Source organism: Bacillus rossius, chromosome 1 (assembly GCF_032445375.1).
Source record: "Bacillus rossius redtenbacheri isolate Brsri chromosome 1, Brsri_v3, whole genome shotgun sequence".
NCBI lineage: Eukaryota > Metazoa > Arthropoda > Insecta > Phasmatodea > Bacillidae > Bacillus > Bacillus rossius.
The window spans coordinates 609651-630395 of record NC_086330.1 but is presented as its reverse complement, the minus strand read 5'-3'; the positions used below and the strand labels follow the sequence as shown (position 1 = coordinate 630395).

Genomic DNA, 20745 nt, shown 5'->3' with positions numbered 1-20745 from the left:
TTGCGAGGCTGCATCGTCGCGAATGGAGCACTGTAATGTATCTGCCCTTATATTCATAACTATTTATTTTGTCAAAAAATGATCAAATATCAGTCAAGGACTGAGGAAAGTTAGTATCTACATCTTGCCCAACAACAGTTAATTGAAAGGGAAAGATCTGTTCAAACTAAATTGCTTTTAAGTACTTACAACAGGAAGAGAAACTGTGTCATAAGGTGAAGTGTGATGTACATAGATCACCAATATGAGGTGATTTCAGTGGGATACAAGGATACTAAACAAAGCTCAATGACTTGAAGTCATTCTATAAATAGCTGTTCTCTACTATGCCTGTGCAGTACTCCATGCAGCGAAGATGTAAGTAATGCAACAGTTCACTAAGTACAAACACATACACTAGAACCCTGATTTTAAGTATGTTCATGGTTCCACGGATTGCATTCGTAAATACGCTACCTTCATAAAATCGGGGGTTGCCCATTTTGACCCACATCCACTCTGAAGAAAGGTATATGTGTTTTATGTTTTCAAACCAAATAAATCCTGTATTATTTGTATTTGGACTTAATAAATAAAATAACATTAAATATTAAATACTATTAATGCCACAATAAAAATAACCTCCAGCCGGTCTCAGACGCTCGCAGCAAACACTAACAGATACCTGCTGTACGTTACGGCATATCATGCGGTGTGATCGTGCCCATCTTTCATACACACTGTTATTCCTATGATCCCGTGAATAGTGACTTCTTCCTGTTGTGGACAGCATGTGGAAAGAAATTACAAATAACTACTCATATTTTTTTATAGATCTATACATTTCAGACATTTATCACATAAAATAAACAAGGCAACATGTATTCGGCCTCCTTTCCCCGCTTTTTGCCACCACTGATACTTTTCTCCTCCCTTCTTTTATTAATTCTGCCCAAAGACACGCCAGTATCCAATCTTTACGGGAGTGATGGAGGGGTGAAAAGAGCAACAGAAGCACTACTGGTTAGACAAGACTTTCCCAGGGCCTGGTTGATAAGCCTTGCATTTCTACATACTTCCCCTTATCAGCTTTATAAGTTAATCTTTAGCAGCTCGCCATTAAAACTGTTTACGAACACACATTGATTACCAGAGTCACGGTGAACAAGCACACAGTTCAGCGTACACCTAAACTGTTCATAAAAGTGATCTTAGGCATTTGTGGTTAAGAAAAACACTGCACAGTAATGACAAACACATTCATTAAAACATAATGTACATTTTAGTACGAGAAATACCATGAATTTTTGAAAGCCATAAGGATTTATTTGTTTGCCTAGTAAGTTGAAAAGAGCTTAGTTGAAAAACTGCTTGATTTGCCTGCGAACTGCATCACTTAAGCCATTTTGTTTTTGAGCTTAGTTGAAAAACCACATTCCACAAACAGCATCACTGTTACCATTTTTGAGCCCTGTTTACCGGCTAACCTGCCTAGCGGCAGTGAGGAATGCGACATGTGTTTTAAAAAAACTACGGGTAGGGGGAGAAAGGCGCTTCTCAGTTGCTTTTCTTTCTTCTGTCAAACTGCAACTATGTGTCACGCACTAGAAATGTTGGAATGCGGCGGGAAAGTTGAGTAAAGTTCATTTGCGGTAAAATAAAAATGTATTTTTAGTGCCCTCCTAAATTTTTCTGTCCAAGAATTTACGAAATTTGTGATTTTTCCAACAGAAATACTGCTGTGTGACTTAAAAACAAAATGTACATAAACCATTGTATACATATATATTTTTTATTTAATGTATGATGCCACAGAGACTTATACAGTATTTATTAATATTAAATTGCTGTCAAATGGTACTAAAATTAATTCATTTTACCAGGATTGGACTGCACAACACTATGAGGTGTTTAGACATTACTTGTGTGGAGAGGGGAATGGTAAGGGGGAAGGATGTAGACACAGTATTCTAACGAGGAAGGTTGTAAGAGGGCAAAGACAAGATGGTTTGTGTCTCTGGCAGAGATGAGCATTAGCAATACAGAATGTGAACCAGGGGAGAGAGGGGTAAGCCATACGTAATGATGCCGCCACGCGCTAGCCAGCGGTACGAGCTTCGCTCGTGCCCACTTGCATCGCAGAAGCTACAACGACCACATTTTTAAAGGAAATTAAGTTTTTTTATGTTCTTCTCAAAGGAACATAATTAAGATTATCCAAACCCACACATATCATATGCTTTGCATTAAAAAATAATATATTCTTATTACCTTTCATTGTGATTTTAACACTAATCTTTTTGATTTTTTTATAATTTGGTGTCAAAATTTCCGATTTTTTGACGGTTCCTAGTAATGTATTTTTAAAATCACTGCTTTGTTAAATACAGGCTTTGCAAAATCGGGGTTCCAGTGTAACACGACCTATCATCTTTAAGATTTTCAAACATGCATAAATTAATTTTCTTATAAGCTTGAAAATATGGTAAGTGAATTTTTTTTTTTGCAAAATGCTTGATCCCACCCCCCACCACCTTCCATCCGGGCAGCGTGTCTGACTGTAGCTGGTGCTAGTGGCAACTCAGCTGTTACAAAAATGTTGAGGGAATATAATAATCCCTAGGGGTGTGAAATTATGGTTTTATAATTTAGCCACTTTCGTTTCCAAAATCAACAATTTCGGTGTTTTGTGTTTTTATAGGAATTTGCAGCAGAAAATAAGGATAAAAATATACGTATTTTTAAATTTGTAACCATGTACACTGTAATGCTATAGGAAACACTTTAAACTGTTTTAAATGGACTATTAACTTTATGACTAGTCAATAAATTTACATAGTTTCACCACTATACGCATTTAATCTCTTTTAAAAACAATTTCTCAAGTGGTATATTTGCAGAGATAAACGCCTGTGTAGTTTTAATGATGAACTTTTCTGCCTTCTCTCATTTTTTTGTTTTTTGGCAACAGTAGTCACTTCTTCCATCGTGGCTAAACGTTTGCTACTGACACCAGCTGCACTTCCTAACCTAACTTTAACGTGGTGTTTACTGTTGACGTTTTACAACAGTGTCGCGCCTTTCGTGGTCAACTCTACAATTGCACCACTTGCAAATTAAATCTTGTTAGAAGCATATAAACCCTCACATTTAAATTATTTTGCTCGGGACTCGGCAGTAGGCTTTAATTTCGGCATTGTTTTGAAGCAGCAACGTAACGTGTGTACGTGACAAAGGACTGCCAGTATTTACGCGTAGCCAACGTTACCAAGCCAAAATTGTAATAAAAATACCAGTATCTATAAGTGCTGGTAAAATAAAATTACAATGAAATTGTGTTACGTTTTGAAGAAACTAAACGTATATTAACTCGCGCAAAATTAGTTGGAAATTGACTTAATATTTAACTTTTTGAAATTAGTTTTAAGTCGCGTTCATGGAGTTATGTGTTCTCGTATGTTGGCGATTCTGCTAAAACAAAGCGAACGTTAGAACGGAATAATATTTATGTTGTTACCTCAGTGAACGTGATATTTAACCATTTATCAATGTTAAAAATGCTAAGAAATTAGTGCATTCATAAAAATAAAAGAATGTATGTATGTATAGTATTTTACAACGTCAAAACATGTTCACCGATATAGCTGATTTACGATGTACATTCTTTTTCAGATTTAGTAGTTTAAAAAACGGATTTTCGTTTTATGTCGTTTTTAAGTCCAATTATCGCGTTATTTCGCGTTTTTTCGCGTAAAAATGGTTACACCATTTTTTCACACCACTAATAATCCCCATAGTTGGGTGCCAGCATAACGTAGCATGAACTGTATAAAATTAATCTGAAATGTTTTCTGCACATTAGAGGTCTGTACCTGTTTTCCTGGCAGCACCGACTCCCAGAGACGGCGCTTCAGCTCCGACAGAGGCTGAAACACATCACCGGGATCATGTTCAACTCACTAAAGTTAAATTACTGATTAATTTATTCTGGGTTCTAGTGACAAACAAAGAATCTCACAGGCTGTTTCGCAGAAAAGTTTAACATACAGATATGTACAATACTGCGACATTGAGCACACTTCGAAATGGTGACTTAGACAGACAGGGGTTGGATCTGTTAATAGACTTATCAGTAGCGGTTGATCGATTCTGATTCTGGAATGAATAGGTGCACAATTTTTTGCATGCATTTTAATTAGACCTGTGCAAATATTCAAATTTTTGAATACGAATATGAATAAAGTATTCATATTCAATTTGACATAGCATACCTCGTGAGTTTGTCATATACCAACATTCATGGCTGAGATTAAATCATTGTGCGATGTAAATACTCTTTTTTTGATGTTTAATGGGACTTCTTAATCAAAAATATGAACATTAACCAATGTTTTAAACAATGTTTTAAACATGCAACAAATAGTCAAAGTTTTTTTTCGATACTGTCTCGCTAAAAAGTATGGGAAAAAATCTGTTAATAAATTCAAAACACTTGAAAAATACACAAACATCAACAACAATAGATTACAACCCCACACATAAAGGACACCCCTTGGAGATGGGCATTAAAAGCAGTAATCGTCGTAGTTTCAACGGCATATAAATCAATAGTCACAATTTATCTAACACCATGTGATACAGTAGCAGCTTACTTGCTGTATACATCTATGATCAAACAGACGTTGCGACTAAAAAATTTATAAAAAAAATGTAACTAATGATTCTAGATTCCAGATAAAATTAGAAAATATTTTGTTAATAATATTGCTGAATTAAAATACAATATACATGGCTGCCATGAATAATGAAAATTTGTGAATAACTAGGGTTTACAGCTCATTCAATCACTAATTAGGGAATACAGCATTTAACAAAAAGATATTACATTTTTTGTAAACAGTTTGCAACAGATTTCATGGTATTTTGCAGATTGCAAAACTTTTCGTAATAGAACGAGATATTAATTGTGTAATCTGTACTTGTTCGCTTGTGTCATCTGCGTGGTACTGTAACTTACCCACTTCATAGGAAAACAATACATTGCAAATTTTAAAAAATTAGAAAATAACATTTTAACTTCAAAGAATCAGAAATAGGATTATTTTCCAAGTCCATCAAGATTGAAAATTTTTCATGAATCTACTTATAAGCTGTCGTTCACATGTTTGCTCGTTGCTCCAGCCCACCCGCTCGGCTTGTAGCGTCTCTCCTTGAGCAAACAGACAGGAGTTGCCAGGGCACCTGTCTGTCCGTCTCAGGCAAACACCCCAGCCCTCATGGGCCGGCAAACATGAAGGCTAATTGTCTAGTTACCAAAGATTAATTTTCCACACAGTTATGCATTTATACAATTATTAATTGTGATTCGTAGAAAACAGCAGTTCACAGAGATTTAAGGAAAGTGCGGTGAAGCAATCGGTATCGTTGCTGGCAAGATAAAATTTCCACACTGCAATTAATTTTCTTGTGCAAAATACAAATACAAATACAAATACAGTAGAACCCTGTTATAACGAATCTGAAGGGAGTAGTTTATGTGTTCACTATAGAGGGGAAACTTTATATCTGGGAAAACTTTTATATTGACAATACATACTCAAAAGCAAAATCTTAACTACACATTGGCCTAAGCCAAGAAAAGAACGAATGAAAATACTCAAAGCAACAGTTTTATGAGCAAATGCAGATATTTTTAATGCACTACACATGTACAAACTTTCTATTAATGGTTCTTCGACATCGGCGTATTTTCCATTTTTCAGGCGTTTAATACTCTGTGACGTATTCACAGCTTGAGAAAGAAGATTGTTCAGCTTGTTTAATATTGTACTTAATGTGGATGTTGCAATTCCCAGTTCCTTTGCTATTAACACGTGCGGGACAGTGGGGTTGGAGTCTATCTTTTCAATAATGTCCAGTTTATCTCGCACAGATAATGCCTTATGTTTTTTACCTTTTTACCGCGTTTTTCACCCATTTTTATGTACATATTTCTTATTGAAGCACATTTGCAGCTTAATAACACGAAATTCTTTTTACAGTCAAAAGTAAATAAACGAAAAGTAACGAGTTTGGCGCATCAAAGATCACTACGTATTAGAGCTGTAGCAAACCGTATGTATTCGTTACTGAGTAACGGGTGCGGCATCTAGTAACGAGTAACGAAACGTTACACACGAATGCTTTTCGTTACTCGCATCTTTCGTATGTTTTACGCATGCGCGCGCTTATTCGTTACCGATGATTCGTTACAAAGAACGATGTTTGTTTATTAATAAAAGTTTAATTTGGAAATTCGTCGTCCAAGTTTTTTTTACTGTTTATTAAAGGTATTGTGTGTGTAGACAAAGTTTTAGATTCGAACAGAAACAACGTAAGAAAGTATTTTTTACAAATTATAAATTGTATGTTTTTGTTTTTTATTATCGCGTATTTTCACGTTTTATGTTCTTATCTTAAAAGATATATTATAATAAAGCCGCTCTAATGAGATTTAATTGTTTCTTGGTTACCAAAAGCTGTTAATTATGAAATATTTTTAATTGTTTATATTCGATTTATTTTTATTTACGCGACGTCATACTGTACGCGTACGAAATACGACTCGATTCGTTGCTGTTACATAACATAGCATGTGCCATGTTATGCGGTATCAGAAGTAACGAGTAACGATACGAAAGTAACGAGTACTAATTGTTATAGTAACGAATACATACGGGTACACATTTTTTCGTTACTTTTACACCTCTACTACGTATCATTTAGTATTACAGTTGCTAAAGCTGGAACAAAATTTTCTCACTTTCTATGGAAAAATTTAGTCCACAGAGTTCTATCTAGTGGTAGTCTTATGAACCTTACTCGATCAAAATGTCTGAAACGTGAACGATAAAAATGAGACGTAAAAATATTGAATTTGCTGCTATAATGTACATACGTATTTGTGTGGCGGTATTTTATGTTTAATTTTGATAACATATTAAATGTACACGCGTTCGCCCATTCTTTAACTATGAAGGGAAAACTATTTTTTATTTTCACCAAACTGATCACCATCTTTGGCTACACGTAGCCTACCGAGGCCACTCGAATACGACTTGTTTATAATATGAACAGTGGACAATCGAGTAGCGTATTGCGGAGAAAAACTTCAATGTGATCTAGAATAGACGTTTTGTGAAAAAACTTGTAATTAAATAAAAATATTTGAGATAAATGTTTATTATGTCGGCAAAATTTGTTCGTGGTACACGGGAAAACGTATCAACATTGACAAAAGTTGTACGCTTTATCCAATAAATTAATACACAACCTCACATCATTTTGCCGGGACCGAGACGGAAATTCACAATAAACAGGAATTCATTATAGGCAGGTTCACTATAAACGGGTTCTACTGTACAAATAAAACCAGTATCTAGAAATACCATATTTACACACAAAAGGGTCGCCCCTGAGTATGGGCAAAAAATCTAACATTTTCACTGTGGACCTTGAATAAGGGTCGTGCCATATACTATCTGTTTTCACTAGAGTTCCGTGGATACAAGTGAAGACTTTGTATTCGCATCGATTGGTTCTTTGTTTACTATGGGAGGGTGTCCCGTCCCCCCCCCCAACTCCAACATATTTACGAACACTCAGATTTCCTGCACTAAAAGCCAAAGGAGAAGACTGCCATTTTTTATACCCTTGTTTTCCTTTCCTTGATTGTAGTGATGTGCGAGTCTCGGCATCATCGAGAACGAGTCGAGACAGAAATTTTCTCGATCTCGTCTCGAGATAATTTTTTTGGCTCGGAATTTTCGAGAATTTTGTAAACAAGAAATAGGTTAGGTAATATAATATATTGAGGCAGAATTTTGCGTTGCGTGTTGAAATAATTAACATATCTTCAACGTAACGTAGATCGAATAAAATAAAATATACTTGTTACGATAGTATACACGATAAATTATTAAAAAGTTAAAAACGAACAACTTCCGTTCACAAGTCACTACATGAAATGGTAAACGTAAACAATGAATTGTGCTGTGGCTATCACATTAAATTACAGAAGAAAATTATCATTTTCCGTTAATAAAACCAACATTAAAGTTAAAAATAAATCATTTTCGGTATCAATATCAAGTATCAACGTAAAACGGTACGGTAAAAAATAAAAATATAAACATGACTGCAGAATTCTTCCGCGATTGCATTTTGTTTTATGGCCTTAGGTTATACATACGGCCAGCAGTATATAACAAGCAACATGATGTTTAAATTGCGGTCCGTATCGATAGTGACATATCGATAGTGGCGAATGTTCAGACTTTCATGATCAAGTACCGTCCATGGCTCAAGGAAACTTTATAGACTATGGAGTCAATAACGTATGTTTACATACGACAGTAGGCAAATAAACTGTTGAGTGTAAAGGTAAAGTTGTAATTGCAATTGCAATTGTGGATACTTGATAAAATTATTGAATAATTATGTATGTTTGTCAGATTATTGAGTTTTACTTTTTTGGATCATATTATCCTGTTAACTAAAGTACACATTTCTCGATCTCGACTCGATTCTCGAGAATTTTTAAATTGCTTTCTCGATATCGTCTCGAATTCAAAAAAGTCTTTCTCGCACATGCCTACTTGATTGTATTTTATTTTTATACCCATCCCTTTGCTCCAGAGAGAGAAGGGGCAGCAAGCTACTATTTGTCAGTTTACCACGAGACTGAAGGAACATAAAAGGTGTTCTTATCAACAACAATGATGACTGCAGTTTTGCCATGGTATGTTCATTTGAAAGCAAGGGAAATCTCACGCAAAAACAATAATGATTGGGCACAGATGCATCATAAACACCTGTGAAGATAGACACGTTGATTGCGTGGGTGCAGTTCACAGGACATTTACAAAGAAGAGAGGGAGGGAATGCCACACGGCCTCATGCACACGCGACGAGTCCCGCAGCGAACACAGCACAGGTACAATAACTTCGCCGTCCGCTGTTCTCGGAGCTTCACGCAACTCACCAGATATTGTGATTAAATAAATTATAGTTACTTGTAGAGTTATATTTATTTAAAACCAACAAAGGTTAGATATTTATGCACATATTCAACAACACGATATAATATTATAAATATTTTTAAAACCCAAAGTAAAATATAGAATATGAGTTGCACTACACTTATTTACACAAAAAATCGGCATAAAATATGCTACCTTCATGCCCCACACGCCGGTAAATACAGTACATGAATACAAATGCCACGGTAGTGTTCTCTGTTGGTTTACTTACGAGTCAGCCCAAAGGGCAGGCCTCGAAGGTCTGCCTAGCCTGTGTGTGAGAGAGGCTAGAGTGATGTATGAATGAACAAATGGTAGGAGTTCCCAGCAGAACTGAAGACGTGCTGAGCAGCCATACGGCACGCACACTCACCGTGCTGTCGCGACGTCTCTTGGGCTGCTGCTCATGCTCGAAGAGCACCGGCACGTTGTCCAGCCATCGCTTCCACTTCTTGCGCGTCTCCGGGGACGGGTCGGGTCCCAGGAACTGCCCGTACGGAGTCTCCGGCGTGGAGATGTGGTGGGGGTGCTGGGGGGTGTCGGGGGAGTGGCCCGCCCCGTCGTGCCTCAGGGGCGTCTCCTGGGTCAGCAGCAGCCCCAGGCGACGGCTGTCCACCGGTGTGAACACGGCCGGCTGCAGTCCGGCGGCGAGGGAGCCCCGCCGTGCCACCGGGGTGCAGGCCCCGCCTGCGGGGCCCGGCCGCTCGTCCCCCGTGTCGTCAGCCGCTCTACTCGGAGTGACGCTGTCTGCAGCCTTGTGCGAGGTGCTGCCGCTGCTGGCGTCGGCTGCAACACCGGCGTTCCGCAGCACAACGCTGTTCCCATCTCGCCAACACCATTACAACTGTGTCATTCCTGCTAGAATTGCTAGTTTTATTACTTGTGCCTTTATACTGATATTTGGGATTACAAGTGTACATATGATATCCAGCATTTAAGATTAGAATTGCATGCAAGTTATCGTGGTTAGCTGGCTGCTCGCTGATAAGCTGGAAACAAGCCTCCACTTGCTCAATGCAAGCAGGAGAGTGTGTGTATATATTTAGAATAAAATTTACCTTTACCAAATGTAACTCGTTAGTATTGATTGGCCATACAAGCAATAACAAGTTGAGGAGTTATTAAATAAATACAGACAATACAGAGCCCTGCTCATGGACAGGGCATCAGCACTGTTGTGGTGTCACAACTGAGACACACGCAGACACAAACATGATGCACAGACAAACAGTGTACCGGGTCTAACTACAGCACTTTAATTTTTATTTGTTTATTTTAAGTACTGTGCAATAAATAATTTCCAACAAAAGTTTTAAATAAATATTACTAATTTTTGTAACTTATATTTAGAAATTCTTTTTAAGTCAACTATGTTGCACCAATGCATTAGCGCTGTAATTTGAAAATCTTGCTTTTAAAAAATAAACCAATTCCTCACTTAGCATAACTAATGTGTTCCTAAAAATTTTTGTGTTATTCGAAATCACGTATTCTGTGTGTTCCTAAAATTTTTTGTGTTATTCGAAATCACGTATTCTGAAGACTTAGTTTCCATAAATAGCAAGGCGAATATACTTAATGTGTTCCAAAATGACAGAGAAATGTTTTTTACATAATATAAATGCATAAAATAACACTCAACTATAAATATGTCTTTATAAGCCTACCATTGAATACTTTGTATGACAAATACGACACCGCCTAACATAACGGCTGGTTGGCTTGCCCGCCTGGGCGTAACCTTCAACTAATGTCACAAACCTTTCCACGAACTTTCCAAACGCTCTTTCACTGGCAGTGAAATCAATATTACTGTCCGAATATTTACATTTTAATTTTTCAGAAATTAAAGTGCTTGTCCAAGTATCACTGCTTGGTTAACACCAAACCTGTCAGGCCCGTGATTTCTTTTTCATTGCACCATTCATTTTACAATATTTTCCATGTGAATCATCTGTTGTCAAATATATCCCCGCTAGTACAATCAACAGCATCAGACTTATATAAACTTTTGAGAGAGTCCTAATTTCATACGATTTTGCGCACAGTTGACTTGCTTAAAACAGAAGTGAGACTAACATAAGTATGGCCTTCATGACATTCTGCACCCCGTAATACTTCTAGTTTTGTCACGCTCTCGCTTGGAAGCCATGATTCCGATATGATTTCAACTGCAAGTGCTTGCGCACGTACAGCTACCAACAGACGAATGGGCAGACTTTGCTTTATGTTGTGCGAGTTCCCTGCCAATGGCTAGACTGAAGTTCATTCAGGGCTAGTCTGTGGCCGGGCGACAATGGTACGGCGCGGACGTAAAAACATTTGGTTCTTTACCCTCCATAGCCGCAACTGAACTTGCCTCAGCTGATGTTTGCACAACAGCCGACAGCATAGTCAGACCTGCACGCACATCTCTTCCCCCTCGTACAGCTAACTGTATGCCACGGTACATGTGTTGTTTACCGAGTTGAAGCAGACTTCGTGGCCTCATTCCAGACTTTTTTTTTGCATGTGGGAATTTCGTGCTAACTGAAATTTAAAGATGTGCTATTCAAGACTGGGGCAGTAAAATTAACATAGCGCTAAATGAATTTGCGCAATTTGAAGACATGCTAAGTGAGGGATTGGTGTGTTGTCAATATTTCATTCTTTAAGTTGTTTTCAATTGTCCATTAGAGTGTTGGTAGTGTAGGTTGGGTTCTGAAGAAAGAAGAAAATTTTTGTTTAATATTATTAACTTTTACTTTAACATTTATTTCTTTGGGTAGAAGAAATTAATTTTATTTGAAAATATATAATATGTATATAACAACATTATATCTATATGGGGACAAGGCAATATAACCTCCTACTAACCCCGAAAAACGACATAATTAAAAATAATTTAAATGAAGATTACATGACTTGAAGATAAAATTATTATTATTCTTAATTGATTAATCTCCTATTATACCCTAACAGGGATTACACATAGGAATGAAGCAAATGAAAATATGCCTTTATTATTTATTGGAGAAATCTGTCCATTAGAGTGAAACAAACGCTTGCAAGAACAAAGCAGATTCACAGTGAGGTTATGCTGGAAGTGATATGGAAGAGAGTGACTCACAAGACAAGGTGTCCTCAGCTACACGGCGGTCCTCAGCTGCGCAGGCCAGCAGCCACTCATGGGTGACCACGGGCAGGTGAGTGACTCACAGTGACATGAGCGGTACAGAGTGACGAGAGTGACTTACGGGACACGAGGAAGGCAACCTCTGTGACGCGGCGGTCCTCGGCTGCGCAGGCCAGCAGCCACTCGTGGGTGACCACGGGCAGGTGAGTGACTCACAGAGTGACATGAGCGGTACAGAGTGACGAGAGTGACTTACGGGACACGAGGAAGGCAACCTCTGCGACGCGGCGGTCCTCAGCTGCGCAGGCCAGCAGCCACTCGTGGGTGACCACGGGCAGGTGAGTGACTCACAGAGTGACATGAGCGGTACAGAGTGACGAGAGTGACTTACGGGACACGAGGAAGGCGTCCTCTGCGACGCGGCGGTCCTCGGCTGCGCAGGCCAGCAGCCACTCGTGGGTGACCACGGGCAGGTGAGTGACTCACAGTGACATGAGCGGTACAGAGTGACGAGTGACATGAGCGGTACAGAGTGACGAGAGTGACTTACGGGACACGAGGAAGGCGTCCTCTGGGACGCGGCGGTCCTCGGCCGCGCAGGCCAGCAGCCACTCGTGGGTGACCACGGGCAGGTGCCACTTGACGGCTGCGCGGAACTTTTGAGAGCTGGTGTCCTGGGTGATGAGGTGCGAGGCAGGCAGCAAGTCTTTGTCAACCACCGCCACTCTCGAGAACACGTGCTGCACCCTGCGGACACACATTCTAATCATCTTTCACGTTTGTGTCATCTTGCTTGTAATCATATTTATGGCAAGGCAACCTGTATGCCACGTGTCTTTATATGGATGCCTTTGTCATCTGCTGGCAAACAACACACCTCATAGCTGGGGATACACACCTATGACTTCCGCAACTTGAACTCATGCACCACTATGAGTGCACGACAGACTCGTGTCTGGAAAGCAACTCACAATAACCGAGGGCCCACGGCTGGAGTGCGACAGGGACGGCTCGGGGTCGGAGCAGGCGTGGATACCGAGCATTCCAGTGCGTGTCCACCCGTATGTTCCCAACTTTGGTGCAATGCAATTATGCAGTCAATCACACGATAAAATATTACAAGTGCAGATGGTTCTAATTGTTGCGTGTGCTCCGCATACGCACATCAAGATGTGTCGCGCGGCGCCTAACCGCGCGCCGATGCAACCAGCACAAGCCAAGTGTTCGCGCGCTGCGCGCATGACGTTCAGAGCCGCTCGGGAGCCCTCGGGGAAGCTCGTTTTGGCGGGCTGCCAACCGGACATCGCCGAAGGGGGCGGTTCCGGTTGCCCCGACCGAGAACAATCTGCCATGTTTGATACTAGCAGTTCGCAGAGTATAAAAGGGGCCCATTTTGCGCTGAAGGAGGAGACTCGCCGCGACCACCAGCGAAACCAGCCGGAGGCCCTGCTGGCCTTCCCTGCCAATGGAAGCTACACCGTCAACACGTCTCGCCGGCCTGCCGTCACGCTGCCCGTTGGAAGAAGCTACCACTTGGTAAAGTACTGTTTCGTCATAGACACTTATAAACCGAGTGAGTAGAAAACTTAGAGTGAGAAGAGGGGCAGTGGTGACGGAGGCAAGGCTTGGAGACGGCGGTGTGAGCTTGTGAGTCCCGAGGAAAGACTTGACAACTGACTGGACATACAACACTTAGGTGCGAAACCCGGCAGTGACACCTGAAGAATAATGCCAGTGCCCACACCGACGAGCATTTCTCCCGCTATGATAGTTTGGGGAGATAGTCAATGGTAACCCCTGCATCGACGAATAAGAACTTGCTCGCAGAAATACGTGTCGACAAGAGTAATCGAAGTCGACGACCTGTTATATTAATTATTAGAGGTCTGCGTACCCTCGTAAAAACATGCTTTATGTATTAGTCATCTTGTGTATAAATAGTAGTATTTTAGTTTCATAACTTGTTCATTGACAGAGGTCAATAATATACCATAAGTCGAGGGGTTATTTTCATTTGCACTCTGGGAATTTATGTACGTAATTGTTTGTAACTTAGCTTTTCTTTTGACGGTGTACCCAGCGCCACGCGGCGTGCCTAGTATGAGAGCACGGGCAATTGTGAAGTGGATTTGTTAAGCTGCATTCACGTGTCTCATGTTGCAATAATTCTTAAACGTTTCTGATCGCAGACTTTTGAATCAGAGCCACGCCGCAAATATCAAATGTTTACGTTTTTGTCATTAATGAAGTTGTAATGAATAATTTCATGTATAATCAATAATAAATGTGTTGTTACCATACAGTTGTAATAGCTTTAGATGACTTTTCGCCACACTCTGTTCCATTCCTACTCCTTGTTCCCCTCGAGTGTTTAACACGAGAGGCTACAAGATAATAATAATGTAACTTAAACGTTTTCAAAAAAAAAAGTTTGTAGTGAGCAACTCGGGTACTGAGGAAACAGGAGTGTTTGCAGTATGTTGGCCTGGACACTCTTGGCTTTACGAGTAGAAGGCCTGTCCTCCATCTTAAACGCATAAAGCTTCAGGCGAAGCCCCACATACTCCCCCATTTCCCCCTGCTCGGAGAACTAAGTGGGTAGAAGGCCCCCAGCTGACTCCCGAGGGTGGTTTCAGGAAAACAACACTGCTCCCCCTGGTCGAATCAGCCTTGTCACTGGAGCGCTCCTTTATGCATGTGCAGATGAAACCACCAGTATATTTCTTCTTTGTTAGAAAATAAATGCATAACTCCATGTAGGAATGTTTCATATCTGTTGCAGCAGTTTAATATAAAAACAAGTCTCAGTTTCAAGTAAAAATTTAAACGACAGGTTTTTATAGTCTAGCCTGGTAACGAGATTTAACTCAATGTAAGATTTAAAGGCTAGTCTGATATAAATGAAGAATAGTAACAAAATTTTAACTCAAAAGTATCATTTACAAGCTAGCCTGATCTAAATGCAAGAATAGTAAATTGTTTCAACTCAATGTAGGATTTAATGGCTTTCTTGATTTTAATGCATGTATAGTAGAAAGTAAAAATCAAAGTACAGTATTATTTAAATTCTAGTTTGTTTTAAAATTATATTCTCTGATATAAAAATTAACTGAAAACATCATAACTTAATTTTAATTCAGAATATTGCCGTAACAGTTTTGAAGAGATTGATTGAATCATTTGACGTTTTACAGACAACCCCATGTCAATGAAAAAAATCCCTAAACATTTGGTTGCATGAGGAGGAGGTAGAGGAAGGCATTCCACCCTAAATGGTAGTGACTTTCACTGAGGACATGAAGGAATCCATGCCATAGCATCCTTCTCAACAACCGCCAGCCTGATGCCAGAAGACAATGTGTTGAGAGTGAAGGAAGAGGTTGAGAGCATTCCTACCAACATGGCGGTGTCCTTCACAAACAGCGTGAAGGAATTCTTGCCACTAACACACACTTCTACAACCACCACCCCCCAGCTAGACAATGATGTTTTGATTTTGGAGCAGGCGGTGATGCATCCCTCAGTTCAAGCCCCTACCCTGGAGCAGGTTTGGGCTACCACCATGTATTCGCCTCCTTCCCACCCCTTATAGGCATATTTATAAACTGCAAATTATAACATACTATGCCCATCACTAAAGGCTATAGCACTTATTAAAGAATTTCTACCACTAAAAAAGAACATGTGGAATTAGGGATGGGGCGAATCCTGATTTCCTCGAATCCGAATCCTAACTCGAATCCTCGACTGGAATTGCCGAATCTCGAACCCAAACCCGAATCTTTTAATAGATGATGTCCACATATCTAATGTAAGTGAGATGTATTCTGCTTGCACTAAAAGTCCCTTGACTTTATCACATGTAGTTTGGTACATTTCTGGTATAAGTGTATATAAAGACAACAATTTTTTCTTGAGAAATTTCAGTTTTAGTACAGATTAGCGGTTAGGATTTTTTCTATAAATAAGGAGGTCTGCGAGCCTAAGAATTTTACTTCGAGCCGAGCTCGAGCTTTTGTGGTACAGTTACACTTTTGGGAAATTATTTTTATCTTAAACTTAATATCATGTTTGAACGAGCGTTCAGACTGAGCGGACGTGTTTCGGGCGCGCTCCTCGGTTTCGATGTTTTGAAGCGATTAACTGCGTGTTAAATTTTTTTATTTAGTGCTCAGGATCATTAATCATTAATTCCTCAATACTAGACCAATCGGAATTCGCGGGTTTTGATCTATCAAGTAACGATGTATCTACATCAGTACTAGACAGTGACGTCTGTGCGACCATGTTTCGGTCACCTTCTAAAAAAACACCGGTAAAACCTGTGTTCACTCTGGAACTACAATCGAATGACTCCCTCACTTCTGAAAGTATCAACAGGAACACGGTGAACATGGAAGATCTGCTCAAAATAATGAATACGGTATGTGTAAAAATCGAAGAGTTAAAAAATGAGAACTGTATACTGAAAACCCTGCTTATGGATTCCAGAGCGGAAACAGCAGAAATCAGGCAGGAACTAATTAATATTAAAGAAAAACTATTCTCCGACATTCATCCTGAATCTTCATACAGCCAGGCCCTCAAGAAGCCTTTCATCGCCAAGCCAGCTGACCGCGCGATTCCACAGAACCGCGCCGGTAATAGCAGCCTGTCCTCTGACCTACATTCCACTCAGCGCGACAGCACAAAGGAAAATAACAAATGTGACGACACTGATGGTTTTACGCTGGTACAGCACACACGTAAAGCCAAGTCAACAAGCCATCCGGAAATGAAGCGTGAACTGGTCATGAAAAAAACACCCATGAAAGTGGGCATTAGAAATATATCCTCGTTAAAAATGATTCCCAAACCTATTTATAAAAAAACGAAGGCACTTTTTATAACTAGGTTTGATCCGACCGTGCAAGAACAAGACATCATTGATTACATATCTAATGAACTGAACTTATCCCAAGTTAAAGTAACGAAACTCAAAACTAAATTCAACTCCTACGCATCTTTCCACATCTCCGTGCTGGAAGAGGACTTTTCTAGAATAAATAACATTGTATTTTGGCCTAACGGCTGCTTGTTAAGCCCCTTCTACGGCAAACTTCATCATGATCAAATTCTAAACAACAACTCTGCATCTGAAGAACCCATCATCAGGCCTAGTGCATCCACTTCCACATCCACCTCTACTTCTATTTCCGCATCCACATCTACTTCAATCTTGGTGCCTGGAGGAGCATCTTAATCTCCACCTGTGAAACAGTTTCTTGAAGAATATTCAGTTGCGTATCAAAATGTGAGAGGTTTACGAACCAAATCTATTGAATTTCAGGAAAACCTAATTAGTTCACATTTTGATATTATTTGTTTAACAGAAACATGGTTTAACAAAAATAATATCAACTCTCACTATTTTACAGACCGTTATTTAGTTTTTAGAGACGATAGAAACTCACAACTGACAATGAAGAATAGAGGCGGAGGTGTCTTATCTGCCATCAATAAGCATAAATTCTTATCAGTGCATCCTTTGTATGATTACGTTTTCCCCGGCATCGAAGCTGTCTGGTTAAAAATAAAACTAACGCCTACGAAATCATTAATACTTGGTACTATCTACTTACCTCCAGATATCACACCTATTATTTACCGGAATTATTTTGAAGCCTTGGAAGATAAACTGCTAGTCTGTTGTGATGATATATTGATTCTTGGTGATTTTAATGTGCCTGGCATTGACTGGTCTAATTCTAATCCTAATAACATTATACACTCACATGTAAAATCTAAAGCCAGTTACCTACTGAATTTCACATCCAGTCTTGGTTTATCACAATTTAATTGTACCCAACCAGCTATAAATCTCTTAGATCTGTGTCTTTCTAATCTTCCTCATTGTTTGGTATCACATTCTGCTGATATCCTTATCAAAGAAGATATATTCCATCCCGCTTTAAATATTAACATCATGTTAGAAACATGTCATAATAATATTAATCCCTCTTCTGTGTTCAGAAATTACAAAAAAGGGAATTATCTTGGTCTTTACAACTCTATTAATGACTGTGACTGGTCATACTTTTATAGTTCTACTGATGTTAATGATCTCGTGGATCAACTAACAACTTGTATTTCTGAAAAAATTGATACTTATATACCTCTTTCTATTAAAAAAAAATCTAAATATCCCCTTTGGTTTTCCAACGAATTAATAAGTGCTCTTAAATCTAAAAAACATTTCCACAAGTTGTACAAAAGAAATAATAATCTATTCTACTATGCAAAGTTCTCTCATTTTAGAAAATCTGTGAAATCTCTAATTAAACGCGACAAAATCCACTGGACTCAATCGACAAACAACAATATCAAGAAGAACCCTAAAAGTTTCTGGAGATATGTTAAAATAATGAAAGATGGTTATTATGAACAACTTTCTCTTAAAGTAAATGGGGATATTTCAAATGATCCGAATGTGGTAACGAATGTGTTTGCTCAGTATTTCTCTAGTGTATATGTAACCCCTAATACTTCTCCCCCAATAACTACATCGGTCATGTCTGTTGAGACTATAGCTGTGCCTAAAATTTCTGAAAGTCTAATACTTTGGGCAATTAAGGACTTAAAATCAACTAAATCCACTGGTCCTGATGGCATTCCCAATTTTATTCTTAAAGGCTGTGCCCATCTTTTAGTACCCCTACTTTATCACATTTTTAACACCAGTCTGAAAACGAATATATTTCCCAATAATTGGAAAATAGCAAAAATGATTCCTATTCATAAAAATGGTTCAAAATTAGACGTCTCAAACTACAGGCCAATATCATTACTTAATGGGTTCTCCAAAATTTTTGAAAAAATTATAGCTAAATTTTTAAATTTTCAACTTAGTAATACTCTCACCAATAATCAACATGGTTTCAGGTCTGGTATGTCTACTACCACTAATCTTCTTACCTTTCTTAATCCTGTATATAATATAGTTACAAATAGGGGTCAGGCCGATGCCTGTTACTTCGACTTGGCCAAAGCCTTTGATACTGTAAACCATTCCTTACTTCTTATTAAATTATCCCATTATGGTCTTTGTGGAAACTATATCAATTGGTTCTCAAGCTACCTATCCAACAGAAGTTTTTTTGTATCGATCAACAATCATAGATCTTCTCAGTATAATGCGTGTTCTGGTGTTCCCCAGGGAGGTACTCTTTCACCTCTTCTCTTTAATATATTTATTAATGACATTACACAAGTACTTTGCTACTCTACTGGAATTCTTTTTGCTGATGACCTAAAAATTTATAAAATTATTTATTCCTTAGAGGATTGTGAATTATTACAAGAAGATATTATTAAAGTTAATAATTGGTGTCTAAGAAACTTGGTCAAACTCAACAAAGATAAAACCAAGGTTATATCGTTCACTAGGAAATACCATCCGATTAAATATTCATACAATTTAGCGAATTCTATCATCTCTCAAGCCCACTACACAAAGGATCTCGGTATCATCCTTGATTCAAAACTATATTTCCATAAACATGTAGATTACTTATATTCCTATGCACGAAGAACTCTAGCGCTTATAAAATTTATTACTTCTTATGCAACCAACTCAGACTCACTTATCTCTCTTTACATGGCACTTATAAGATCAAAATTAGAATATGGCTCTGTTATCTGGAATGGTATCAACTTAACAGATACTGAAAAAATCGAAAGTATTCAAAATAAAGTTATAGATTTAATTATTACAAGGAATCTCCCACGCCCCATTTGGACACCTCTGGTAGACCGTAGGGCCTATCTTGATGCTCTTTTTGTTCATAACTGTTACATTCATAAATTCAGATGCCCTTATCTTCTTGAAAATACTGCCTTAAGAATTCCTCAATTCAATTCCCGCTTACGCTCTACTCTGTGTACTCTTATTACTAATAATGATATTATTTATAGACTTATAACAAATTACAATAATATATATTTGAATTCCAACAATGTTTAATTATATATATTCTGATTTATGTCTGTCATAGCTATATTATTTTTCCTTCAATATCTCTTAACATTTAATAATTTGATTTTACCTGTATTAATTATGTTTGTATTTGTTTTTTATTTTTGTTAATGACCTAGTTGTTATTGTTCTTATTTCTATATATCTTTGTTTGTCTTGTTTATGTATTTGTGTTTCTGTGTTGTTATAAGCTTTTTTTTTTTTTTTTGTTTTCTGTATTTTGTATTTTTTTTTTTTTTTTTCGTGCCCACCATAAAAGTGTTTCAGCTGTCGGTGGGCATGTCACAAATACAAATAAATAAATAAATAAAATAAAATAAATAAAAATAAAAATAAAGTATTAAAATGAAGTGGGCTTATTAATTTTGGGTAGCTATTTACAGTGTGTATTTACATTTTGCACTGCTAGAAAAAAAATAACATTTTTTTTTCATTGAATCTTACCTGTTTCCATTGGTTCATTAGTAACTGATATCATCCAACTAACATAACCAAGTATATGTTTGTGTAAATGTAACATATCTTTGGAAAAATTTCACCCTTGTCAATTTTTCTGGAGTCCTTACTGAGCTTCAACA

General features: G+C 38.3%; 1 protein-coding gene across 6 annotated transcripts in view; it reads right to left on the bottom strand.

Moving 5' to 3' along the window:
- The window catches only part of LOC134530802 (DNA topoisomerase 2-binding protein 1-A), a 106284-nt gene that overhangs the window by 43516 nt on the left and 42023 nt on the right, over positions 1-20745 (bottom strand). For all 6 annotated transcript variants that reach the window (XR_010074873.1, XM_063366025.1, XM_063366048.1 and 3 more), the window contains exons 16-18: positions 12704-12900; positions 9412-9824; positions 3852-3905 (exon numbers count right to left, since the gene is read on the bottom strand). Coding sequence is in view for 5 of the 6 variants with exons in the window: in XM_063366025.1 (XP_063222095.1) it covers positions 3852-3905; positions 9412-9824; positions 12704-12900 (664 nt within the window). In the remaining variant the exon portion in view is untranslated. The remainder of the gene's footprint in view (positions 1-3851; positions 3906-9411; positions 9825-12703; positions 12901-20745) is intronic.